Source organism: Taudactylus pleione, unplaced genomic scaffold (assembly GCF_031769625.1).
Source record: "Taudactylus pleione unplaced genomic scaffold, aTauple2 ptg000053l, whole genome shotgun sequence".
NCBI lineage: Eukaryota > Metazoa > Chordata > Amphibia > Anura > Myobatrachidae > Taudactylus > Taudactylus pleione.
The window spans coordinates 39,373,503-39,386,659 of NW_028284455.1; the positions used below are offsets into that span (position 1 = coordinate 39,373,503).

At 43.3% G+C, this 13,157-nt stretch overlaps 1 protein-coding gene across 1 annotated transcript in view; it reads left to right on the forward strand.

Moving 5' to 3' along the window:
• Positions 1 to 13,157, forward strand: part of TOPBP1 (DNA topoisomerase II binding protein 1) — a 126,790-nt gene that overhangs the window by 67,165 nt on the left and 46,468 nt on the right. Inside the window, exons 15-18 of the mRNA XM_088462808.1 lie at positions 5,773 to 5,946; positions 6,411 to 6,523; positions 11,223 to 11,349; positions 12,291 to 12,434. Coding sequence (XP_088318934.1) covers positions 5,773 to 5,946; positions 6,411 to 6,523; positions 11,223 to 11,349; positions 12,291 to 12,434 — 558 coding nt within the window. The remainder of the gene's footprint in view (positions 1 to 5,772; positions 5,947 to 6,410; positions 6,524 to 11,222; positions 11,350 to 12,290; positions 12,435 to 13,157) is intronic.

Consider the following 13,157-nt stretch of genomic DNA (forward strand, 5'->3'; position numbering starts at 1 on the left):
TAGAGTGCACTGAAGTTAGCAATTTCTGAGTAAGGTCTGACCTTGTGCATGAGGCTGCGATGGTACTTCATTGTACCGATGTTTTCGCAGTCTTGCTAATCATTACGGATGTGTGTAAGGTAAAGTGGGCGTCCTTATGTATTGGACGAATTAATGAATTGGCATACTATCGCAATTGAACTGCGTGCGTAATCGCAGCTGCAATTGCAATAGTGATCCTTACTGAATCAGGCCCTCTGTTTCTGTGGTTTTTATTTTTCATCCTTTATCTTTTATGTCTGAAAGGGAGTAATGTACGTCAGGTCTAAAGTTGGGTACACACTATATGATGTCATATACAGCGACATCGCTGGCGATGAGAGCCTGCATGCGTCAAGTGCATTCACACTTGCCGGGTCCAATGTGGGGAAAGAATACGTGTCATGCTGCATTCTGCAGCATGGCATCGTTAGCGACATCCCCTGTCGACCCTGCAGCAGGGCCGACGGGCGATGTCGCTAGCAACTAGACAATGTACCCGGTATGTCGACTAGTGTGTACCTAGCTTAAGACTGGAAGTGCTTAATCAGTGACTTGGAGCCATGCCTGTGGCATTTGCCACTGATATGACAGAACCTAGCTTGTCAGAAGTTCCTGACTGTCTTTTTGTGCGCTCAGGCAACTTGCTGTGTATCCCACGGTTGCAGACAAATGGAACAATTCCTGGCTAACGATGAAGTAAGGTCTAAAAAGTTTCCTCCTCTTTAGAGAGCATAGTGAATTGGCAGAGTTTCTGTATTGGTACCGTCCTTGCTATGGCCTGATTTTGTGTCCCTTCCAAGAAGAGCATGAATTAATGGTGGAAATGGACATTAAGAATTCCTTATGTCTTGATGAGAACTCTGCAAGATTGCTTGGGGTGTGCGGGCCGCGCGCACTACACATCCAGGGCATGCAGCGCATCCTTACAATAAACTGTTCAAGATGAAGAAGGATCTGTAGCTTTCTCTCTCTTCCATACTGCTGCACGTAGGTTAAAGATTTTTCATGGTTCGAAACAGAAGTCTTTCTTTATAGGGTGGTATAGAACTCATGCATGCGAGTGCAATGCATGTTAAAATTAAATTCTTTGAGTAAGTCAAGAAAGTTCAGTACACTTATGAATCATCTAAGCTCTCTGGGCCATACTTCTCCCTCTTCCATGTCACATTTGATAGGAGGGCGGCTGCACACATTTCAGCTTTTTAGGTTTTCTGCTTCATGGCATCTATAGGTAATCAGGACCTCTGTCTATGTGCCTATATAGGAAAGAGACCAAAGTTCCCATGGTACAACATTGAAAAGGACCATTTTCCATTCCAGATTCAGCCAGGGGTTTCAACAAGGTCATGGAACCATTTTCTGGTCTACCTGCTCAGCAAAGGATTACCATTTTTCCCTATTACAGTGGGGGCAACATTGTTGGCGTTCAGTCGTCACAGCTGGATAGTAAAATTCATGTTTGACTCGGACTAGACCTGAGATGGATAAATATTTTGGGTTCATGTATACAAGCATGAAAACTTTATTCAGTTACATTTGCATTCCCTGCGTGCAGAACATTGTTATGTGAGTTGCTTACAGTAAGGGACTCTGGAATGGTGGTCAGATACTTTGCAACCTGTCCAGGGGTTTGTCCATGTCAATCACAGACCAGAAAGTGGAAAGCACCAACATCTGACTGCTACTGTCTGTCTAAGCAATTTGCTGGAAGTCTTTCCTTTATCTTTGTACCTCCAGAGTAGAGATCAGGAAGACTTCATCAGAGCTGTTTTTTTTTTTTTTTATCCTTTACGGGGCAAGGCAATACAGAACATGCACTGGCAATAAATTGAAGCCAATCTTTAACACACACTGAGCTGAATGTAGACCATATGGTTTCAATACAAAACCACAAGATTTCCCCTTTACTTTGTGCACATGTGGGATTCCCAGATTTTCCATGATGATGATGGTGGTGGTGGTGGTGGTCGTGGTCGTCTTCTCCTGGTATTTTCCATCTGGATTATCTGTTTTTTTTGTCCCCCTAACACGTAACAAATTTTTGAAGAAAATTGGCAGGGCAGCATTCTGTTGATTAGTCAGTAAGATTTAAATTTTCAGTTTTTTGTCTTATGGGCAGATTTCACATTTGAATCTAATTGTTGCAAGCGGTTATTGTGGATGTTATAAATATTTTTGCTGTAGTGTCCAAAAATTTCAAGACCGTTTATTGAGGGTTTTTTCTTTTGAAATTACTGTTGCACGTAGTTGTAGTTTTGTTTTTCTACTTCAGGGTCCATAGGGTATCCACAAGATACCTCGGGGAAGGGGGGGTATAGGCGATGGCAGCAGACGTCGGGCACCTCAGAGTTCATTTTTCAGCCTCCCAGGATGGACTGGGGTCCCTCTCCTATACCCCGCCCACGAGCCAAGGCAATCCAGTTTCGTAGGTGCCCGGCTCGGAGTTGGAACAGCCCCTGAAGTTTCTTCCAGCAACCTTTGCTGCGATGATATGAGCGGGCAGCATGGACAAGATAATTAGAAGTCCATACTGCCGCTCCTTCACCCTGCCGGGCCAGAACGCCGGTACTGATCCGGGGATGCTGGCGGGTACCAGGGTCTCAGCTAGCGGGGACCCCGGTATTCCAGACTATGGCCGGATTCACAGGGATTCAGGTAAGCGGTGGGAACCCGCGGTGGGTTACCGCCGATTCAGTCTTATTTGTCCCTAGGCAGGGGGGCTTTCTGGGGACAGGCTGCGCGTAGAGCAAGGTACTGATCCTCCGCTTCCATTAGACCACCAGGGACAGCGGGCTGCAGCAGTATGGAAAATGCTCCAGTGTCCCAGGGGTTAATAGCATGCCAGGGGTGTGTGCTTTCCCTGTCTCACAGGCGGTGCCTCTCCCGTTGCACAGTGCCTTTCCACAGCGGTCTGGCGAGCTGTGGCAGCGTTCTTCCCCTGGGCCTGTCGCTCCTCGGTGGCCATTTTATAAAAGTGGCGAATGCTGCTGGATTCTGATACAGGGGGCATTGCGGTCCGGGTCCCCCTCATCAATCAACATTTCCAGTTTCAGGTACTGCCCTTTGGCCTTTCCATGACACCTCGAGTGTTTACCAAGGTCATGGCAGTTATGGCAGCCCACCTGCGGATGCAGGGAGTCCGCCTGTTACCCTATCTGGACGACCTTTTGCTATTAGCAGGGTCTATGGGGGTACTTCAGGGCCATCTGCAACAGACAATATCTGTGTTGCAGAATCACGGCTGGCTGATAAACGAAGTGGTTCCTCACATACAACGAAGGATCTTTGTGACAGAGGAAAAGATCTCTTCGTTACAGGCAAAGATTCATATTTGTCTTCAGAGTCACCGAGTGTCCCTTTACTTGGCATTGAGGTTACTGGGGTCCATGGTGTTGAAGTTCACCATGGTAGAGTATGCCCAGTTTTCATTCCAGACCTCTGCAGAAGTTGATCTTCTCCAGATGGAATGGGTTGCCCCATCCGATAAAGACACTGACAATGGTGCTTTCTCCAGAGGTACGGCTGTCTCTGGCCTGGTGGCTACAGACGTCCCACTTCAACAAGGGACGCCCCTTTTGGATCTCGGACTTTGTCCTCCTGACTACGGACGCCAGTCTCCGAGGTTGGGGGGCTGTGACAGGTCCACACTTCTTTAGGGAAGGTGGCCGACAGCCGAATCTGCTCTTCCAATCAACATATTGGTACTTTGAGTGGTATTCAGAGCTCTTCAGCAAGCTAGACTAGTTCTTCACGGAATACCCGTTCAAGTCCAGTCAGACTACGCCACCACAGTGGCTTACATAAACCGCCAAGGAGGAACCAGAAATCTGGCAGCCCTGACACAGGTGTCCCGCATTCTGGCTTGGACGGAAGGCAATCTCCCAGTCGTCTCGTCAGTGTTCATACCAGGAGTCCTCACCTGGGAAGCAGACTTCCTAAGCTGTCAGGACGTGCATCCAGGCGAATGGTCTCTTCACCAGGAGGTGTTTTTAATTCCTAGTGAACAAGTGGGGCCTTCCAGAGATAAACCTCATGGTCTCCTGTCTCTTGACGGGTCAACAACAAAAGACTAGGAGGCTTCACACTCGCCCTGGTTTCCTACCTAAGGTGGTATCTCGTTTCCACATTAATGAGGAAATTATAGTGCCGGCCTTTAATTTGCCAGACCTCTCAGCTGGAGAGGCCTTCTTGGATGTGGTACGTGCTCTAAGGATTTATGTTGACCGTACAAATTCATTTCGGACGTCGGACTCTTTGTTTGTCCTCCTATGGTTTTCGTAAGAAGGGTTGGCCTACCACTAAGCAGACTTTGGCAGGGTGGATTCGCATGGCGATTTCTGAGGCTTACATTCATGAGGGCCTTCCTGTACCATCCCCTGTTAAAGCTCATTCTACTCGGTCTGTGGTTCCTCGTGGGCAGCTCGTCGTGGTGCCTCTGCTGTTCAGCTCTGCAAGGCAGAAACGTGGTCTTCTGCACATAACTTTGTATGGTATTATGCATTTGATACCTTCGCCTCAGGATGCTTCCTTCGGGCGGCGGATTCTCCTTTCAGCACAGGAGCGTCCCCACCCTTAAAGGATACTGCTTTGGGACATCCCCAAGATATCCTGTGGTTACCCTATGGAAACTGAAGTAGAAAATATGAGATATGGTAAGAACTTACCCTTGTTATCTCTATTTCTACGACGTCCATAGGGTTCCACAGGACTCCCGCCCTGTCACACCTGTACTGCAGATGGGCTTTGTTCTGGTCACCGGTTTTTCCGTCTCCTTCTGGTGAGAATGTGTTTCTTGTGTGTTCCTCTCTTTGTTCTCCTCCTCCGGCCTATGGCTTGTTATGTAACAGGATTGCCGTGGCTCAGAAGCGGGGTATAGGAGAGGGACCCCAGTTCATCCTGAGAGGCTGAAAAATTAACTCTGAGGTGCCCGATGTCTGCCGCCATCGCCTATACCCCCCCCACCCCAAGGTATCCTGTGGAACCCTATGGACTTCGTAGCAATAGAGATAACAAGGGTAAGTTCTTACCATATCTCATATTATTTTGCACAAAGGCCTTATTAGGCTCGTTGTGTCTTAGAACGTGACTTACGTTTGGTTTTCACAATGGTGCCTGGTTCCCTCCAGTAAGCTGTCTGTGAACCAAATTAGGATGTATAAAATTATGTTGATTCTCAATAGCCAATTTAGGGCCGTATTCAATTAACTCCCACCTGCAAGCTTAAAAACACGTCTCATTCATACAGCACCCCCCTTATACCTGTCCTACATCTTGTAACCAATATTCTTCATATTGCGGCATCGCACCCAAAAAATGACATATCCTTATAGGCCAAATTTAGCTAAAAAAAACCTTCTAATTGCCTAATTAATTATTAAGGAGAGTTTCACAGTGGTTCTGAAACAAGTCCCCACATTTGTACCTTTTAAAAAAGGGACTTTGCCCAACTTTTCACCTGCTCAGGAGATCCCGAAAAAGAGACTCATTACTTCATATGGAGAATTAACACATGTTATAATAGGATAGCTTCAAATTTGTGACTCCCGTAAAAAAAAAATCACATTTTCACCTGTTAGTGGGTTATTGCGGCTAATTTAATTCCCCCTTTAGATTAGGTTACTACTTATAGATATTTTATTAATATACAAGCCTAAATCACTATACTGAATTTCTGCATGCATACAATTATAAAAGATTCAGGTGTCACTACATTGAATGTTAAGTTGAAGCAATGCCCTTATATCAATACAGGATGCCCTTGCTGCTCTGGCCACACCTTTGGGTCCCAACCAGAAGAACTGGACACAAAGCACCCCCTTGTCAGAGGTCATTGGCAGAAATCTGCAGTTGGCTCTTGCAAATAGTAACCGTCAAACTGCTGCTATTGCTGCTAGCCCTCAATTAAAAGCATCTGAGCAAAAACAGGTAAAAGAAACCTATTCTGAAGCACCGAAAACACATTTTTAAGTATAAAACAAAATTGTTTTGTTCCATATACTTTAAAATAGGGTTGTTTTGTAACTTCAGCAGAGTTAGCAATTTGAACCAGAAAGTGTTGGCTTTCAAATGCTAGTGTGTTGCAGAAAAACATTGGTATTCAATCCCATGCAATTGTCTATTTATTATAGCAAAGGTAATAGCCAATGTGAATGATAGAAATTATGTATTGTTTTTTTTTTTTCTAAACCATTTTGTGTGACCCCATAACCCCTGCATTCATAATCATCAGACACTAGGATCAGAGTAGCATAACTTAATTATTTCAGCTGCTGAGCATTGAAGCTGATCAAGCTGCTTATTTTCCATTGGTTTAGTATTACACAACAAATTTGTTATTTACAGTACAGGAATGCTCAATAATCGATTTTTTTTTTTTTTTGTGTGTGCAGGTTAATGAAGAACCCAAAGTACTTAGTGATGTAGTTATTTGTGTGAGCAAGAAGCTCAATAAAAGACAAGGTGATCTGAATGGCATAGCAGCCTCACTTGGAGCAGAATACAGGTACAGTGTGCAGTAAGATATACTAATTATAAACAATAGCACCTGGGATAAAATGTAATACAATCAAATTTGATATAAGAAAACAACCAGTGCTCAAATTAATATCTAAGTTGATACCATTTGGAATGGACAAGGAAAGAGGAGGTTGATTACTCAATTAACTTAACCTACATGGAAACAGGAAATGTAATAATGTCTTATGTTCAGTATGCTAACAATATGTCATAGCATTTTCAAGTGTGCTGCCACAGTCCAGATGAATCTAGGTTACTAAATAACGACAGAACGTCTTCTGAGTCTATACATTTATGGTATTGGGTGTCCATGCAGTGTACAAACACACCTGGACATCCCTGAAGCAATCACGGTCTTTAATCTCCTTACTTGTCTTCCATTTCCAAAATCAGCCTTATGATGTTTACCAGTGCAGAAACAAACAATGTTGTAATTTAGATCCCAACTATGCAGATAGTTGGTACACACTATTGTGTATCCAATCTGCTCTTTTCTTTCCAGGTAAGACTAGAAAAGGGGTTGGATTTGTGGTTTCCTAAAATTTGTGTCTGCTGTCTTTATATGTTTTCAGTACCAATTATTGCTAATCTTGGATGTTATTTTACAAGGTTACACGTGTTTGGCAACTCTCATTATTTTTGGAACCTAAAACTTGTTCTTCAAGGGGGCACCTATTTGATCCTTATTTATTTTATCAAGGGGGAGGCGCTGTGCAGGTTTTGTCTGTGGGGGGGAGGTGCCGTGCAGGAATTGGCTTCTGCAGCACACACACCACCAGCGGGTCCTACAGGACCCAATCAGTTTTTAAAGCTGGGTCCCCAGTTTGCTGTAGCAGGTAAAATCGCGCTATAGCGTGTATTTTGCAATCCCTGTTTGTAGATTTTTTGCACCTTTACTTATGATCATAGAGATCTGCTGATACTGTGCAATCCTGCAAAGATGTACCTTTTTACTTTTTAATTGATATGTACTGTTTCTTTCCCCTCTGCCTTTTTGGGGGTCGGCTGTTGTATATCTTTAGTATTTATCTACAATATGAGCTAGGACGTATGCAAGATGTCACAGGTATATTAATGCACCTTATGTGTTTTTATTGAACCTTTGCACCTTACTCAATTAAGGTTCGAAGAAAATTCCAGTCTGTATGCTTTAGGTTGGTACATCATGCACGTGGACACTTTGTCCACGACTACTTTTCTTTATTATCTCTATTTAACTGAGGTCAATCTCATTTGAGTAGTTCTCTCATTGAGTGTCCGATGCATTTAATATGACACCCAACAGCAGAAACAAAATGTGAGCAACGTCCCTGTTACATTTTTGTTTCTAAGGGCAAACTGCTCTCCGGTAATCTCGCTCCTCACAGATAGCATTGAGCATAGGTGAGGAGCAGTAGAATGAGTGGCAGCTCTATGCCCTGACCTTACTCATTTTCTGCACCCACAACCTGATGTAATAGGACGACATGATGGGTACAATCTAATGCTTTGGAATATTGTTATTTGAAGATTTTTATGAATAAATAAATGTGAGCTAATATTTCGCAATAGAAAAAGGAGATAGATTTATCTCCACTCTCACGATCACTCTGTAGTAAATGTGATCATCATTTGAACCATAAAAACTACCTTCCTTCAGTGAGATTTTTTTTTATGTATTATTGATGTGTTTTTGTATGTCTTATAAATACTGCTAATGTGTTGATTGGGTGCTATGTGGAAACCAATGTTAATTTCTACTTCAGGGTCCATAGGGGGTCCACAGGGTTGACCTTGGGAACCAAAGTCTGGGAAGGCTATAGCGCTGTGTACACTCACCCAAAATGGCCAGGTACGCAGGGGGACTGGGCTCACTGACATCCTAAGAGTTCTGCAGCACCACAGAGAGAAAATGGCCGCTGGAGACCTCAGAAGAAGCGTGGCCCGCGGAGGAAGCAGCTCAGCGACGCCAGACTGTATTATTGAAAGGCGCGCTGAGCTGAGGGGAGGAGCCGCTAGACAGGGAAGGCTTCCTCCCCTGGCTAGCAATTAACCCCCCGGGATGCCGGCTCCCGCTGCCGCTATAATCCCTGGTGGGCTGTGGACACGCGGGGTATGCCTCCATGGAGGGGGAGCCCGCCGCCACCGCTAGCGCCTCCGGTCTGTCCCCAGAGACCGGAGGCATAAGGCTGCATGTACACGCGGGTCACCGCAAGCGGTGACCACGCGACTTACCTGTCCCCGTCGATCCGGCAGCAGCCCAGGGATTCCTCCAGAGCCCGGCTAGTACAGACTCTGGGGTCCCGCTGCGATCCCCAGATCTGTACTGGCGTCGCAGCGCCGGCGGGGTGTAGGAGCGGCAGCTCAGACGTCCATTGGACAGTCTGATGCTGCCGCTCTGAAGAGTAGTAAAAAAAAAATAATAAAATAAAACTCTTTTAAGCTTAGGGGCTGCTAAGCAGCCCCCCTGCAGTAACGGTGACCCGACTCCGGCCGGGCACCAACTTAAACTGAGGTGCCTCTGGCTGGGGGGCGGGGTTATAGGGAGAGTGGACCCAAGTGCATCCTGGGAGCTAAAAGCTTTAACTGCGTGGTGCCCGGATTTGGTTCCCAACCTATACCCCAAGGTCAACCCTGTGGACCCTATGGACTTCGTAGAAACAGAGATAACAAAGGTAAGTTCTTACCATATCTCTTGTTTTTTTACAATACATAATAAAGGTTATATTTTAGATAATTATCTTCTAAAAACTAAAGTGCTCACAAAACAGAGTTCTCCTTCCCCCTGTTTCTTAAAATTAGGTCATTGTATGCCAAAATGTGTGGATTTTTATCATTTTAAAATCCTTATGGCTCAAAAACGACAAAAGATTAAAAAATACATATTTGAGACACTTATATAATATATAAAAGTACCTGGTAATGATGAGGTAATTTGTATTAGATAAGTTGACATGGGTTGTTTTCTACTGCAGGAAATAGAGTTTTTGTAATTATCACTAAACGTAGTCCCTTGCTCTCTGGCTTTTTCTGTGCACAGACTATCTCACACAGGAGAATACTATATGCCTAAGGTTCCCAAACTCTGTCCTCAAGGCTCCCCCACAGTTCAGGTTTTAGAGATATCCATGGTTGACCACAGGTGACTTAAATAGTACCTCAGTGAATTTGATTTAACCACCTGTGCTCATTCATGGCTATCGCTGAAACCCAAATTGTTGGGGAGCCTTGAGCACCGCGTTTGCGAACCTCTGCTCTATGCTATTTTATACAAGGTGTGGCTACGAGGCTGTTAAAAATGAACCATACTGAGTGAGTTAAAAGGGGGTGGGGGGGGGGACATTTATACCCCTTTTACACCAGAGCAAAAACCTGGGTTTTTGCTGGGTCTAACCGGGTCGCAGCTCAGTGTAAAAGGGTCCCTAAAAAATAACCTGGGTCAAGTGACCCTGCAATCCAACCCAGGTAGCTACCAGGGTTGGACCCAGGATGGACCCAGGTAATGGTGCAGTGTAAACCATTAAACCTGGGTTATCTGACCTGGGTCATGCCTAAAATGAGCGGATTGGTGGTTGTGGAGCAGTCACCTCCCACTTTTTATGACCTCACAGGTTTAGCAGGGCAGACCTGAGTTCAGTGTGAACAGGGCTGACCTGGGAGTAACCCAGATCAAAGGTGCAGTGTAAATGGGTCTGGCCAGGGTTGGAACCATGTCCAAAAACCCAGGTCGGACCTGGGTTTTTGGTGGAAAAGAGGTATTATTTTGGACTATCCCAAAATTGTTTTGCAATTGTCACTCCTCAACCATACAGAGAGTTTGCTGTCACACAGTGTTCGACGAGGATGTGCTTTTCTTGTGCATCGTAAAAATGCTAAAAGCAAAAGTGTTAACTTTAAAATTTTTAGTTAAATGGAACTAAATGCCCATCGAATCTTTCCATATGCTAATCGAGGCTTACGAAGCAGATAGTATGTCATGTGCACGCGCGTTTGAGTAGCACAAACGATTTAATGACTGTCATGAGGATGTCGAAGATGATGAACGTCCTAGAAGGCCTTGCACATCAAAAACAAATTAAACTCTGGAATATTGTTCGAATTGACCGTCGTCTCAGCATCCAAATGATGAATCAAGATTACTTCAAAAATGTTCTAGGAACTTTGCTGGAAAAATCAGAAGAAAGAAGCTGGAATTGTGGGAAAAGGGTTTACTACATCAGGACAACGCACCAGCCCACACATCTCTCTGTGAAGCAGTTTTTGTCCGAGAAACAGATTGCAGTGCTAGAACACTCTCCATACTCGCCAGACCTAGCACCATGTGACTTTTTTTTCCCCTCAAAGTTGAATCTGTATTCAAAGGACCCATTTTTGCTTCAGTTATTGAGGTACAGTAAAGAAGAAAACGACGGAGCTGTTGATAAAAAGCTACAGCACGGCTTTGACCAATGGAAAATAAGAATGTAGTTTCAAAACAAATTGCAAAAGTTATTGTAATATAAAAACTAATAGTTTTCAATTCTAGTATTTGATAGACAGCTTGTTTATAATTTTTGTCATGAAAACTAATAAAAATTATTTGAAAAAAAAAAATGGATAGTTTTATTTAAAATATTTAACACAATGCTGTTTGTTCAGCTATTTATTTTTCTACAACAGATGTAAAAATAAAATCTGTGAATTTTGTTTTTGTGTATGTATTCTAGGTGGTGTTATGATGAAAGCGTAACTCATTTTATTTATCAAGGAAGACAAAATGACACCAATCGTGAATTCAAATCTGCAAAAGAAAGAAGTGGCATCCACATTGTATCTGACCACTGGCTCCTGGCTGTACGTGTCATGTAAAGCTGTGTTTTATTTATGCTCTATTTTTTTTATTATGTATTTTCTCTTTTATTATATATTTTTCTATTGAATATGTACAAATATGTAAAACCGAGTTAGCAGGATATTAGCAGTCATGAAATTCTCCTGTAATTAATACCACAAAAAGGAGCAATGCGAATTTCCAATTTAAATTGAAAAAAATACCTGGTATGGTTCCTTTATCTGATGATCTGTGCAACTGCAATGAAAACTCAGAGTTAAATGTTCTGGGAACGTTTTTGGTGCTGGTTTTATTTTTTTTGTGTGTGTATGTTTAATTAATTAGTCCTTAAGATTAGCCATTGCCCGTGATTCGTCAGTTCTCATTTCTTCCAGTACCATCAGTCTTTCATATGTAAACAATCTATTCCATTTTTATGATTCTTGTCTCTTCCATTTTATTTGCCTTAAAACTTGCGTGTGAAGTAGATGTGGGGATTTACTAGGGATTAGTAGCACTTTTGAGAGCAATGTAAAATAATCAAAACTAGTTTGTTTCTAACACATTATTTTTACATGGGAATGGGAATATCATTTTAATAAACAGATATTTTATTTTAACCTCATCCAAAATGAAACATTTCGGTGGGGTTCGATTAGTTAGTTGTATTTCCCTTGTATATACCATGTCTTTGCTGTGGTCCCCTGTCATGCTCTGTATTCTATAGAGTGGTGGACCCAGTGTGTTTTGGAACTCTTCTCCCTTTAACATTTTACTCATGTAAAGTGGTAATTTCCCATTCTACCTAACAAAGCAGAAAGAAATGTATGGTACTGTTCAAGTAATTGATTACATTGGCAGATAGCAAGGTAGTTTTACCTTTGTGTGGACATTCTAAGATTTTAAATTAGGCCATGTGGTCAGTGTGTCTTGGCTTTTACATGTCATATTTATATGCTGACAGTGTGCAGAAGAACAAAGACGAGTTTCTGAGTCTCTTTACCCTCATACCTACAACCCAAAGATGAGCTTGGATATCAGTTCGGTACAAGATGGTGCACCGAACAGCAGTAATCGTTCTAAAAGTACAACCTTCAAACATATTGAGGTATGATTTGAGTCTTCTTCCAGAAACACCTATTAAACTTTTCAGTTATCTAGGGTTATGGATTGGCAGTGGCGTGAGACTCCAGGCCATTTGGTGGCAATGCACTTTCTAAAAAATTAGGCTTGTCCTAAAACTTGTAAAAACATACAAGGGTGGTTTAATAATAAGGTAACCAGATCTCTCACGTGTGTAATGTTCTCTATTTCATTCCGCTTTCCCGCCAGGCCAGAGCAGGGAGATCACTGCTTCCACTCACGGCCATTAGACTGTGCTTCATATCAGTCATACTGTCCCAATATCAGTTGTAAGATGGCGGGACTGACGGAAACTTGGTCAAACATTGAGATGCGTATTGTGATCAGATTTCTGTGTCTAAAGAGCACATCAGCAGCTGAAATTCATTGCCAACAATTTGAGGTGTACGTTGATGATGCCATGTCACAGAAAAAGGTTTGAGTTTGGTACACTGCTTTTGATAACTGCAGGACAGACGTTCAAGATGAGCAGCGAGCCTGCCGGCCAAGCACATCCACCACAAAGGACAACTTGTGCCGCAAGGTCTCATTCAGGAGGACAGGCGCATTCGAGTTAGTGATATTGCTGACAAACTGAGTATCTCAGTTGGTACAGTGCACAACAACGTTCATGAGCAATTGGGGTACAGGAAAAACTGTTCCCGCTGTAGAAATAGGTGAGAGCAATTGTTGCAAAGAGGTGGAAAGT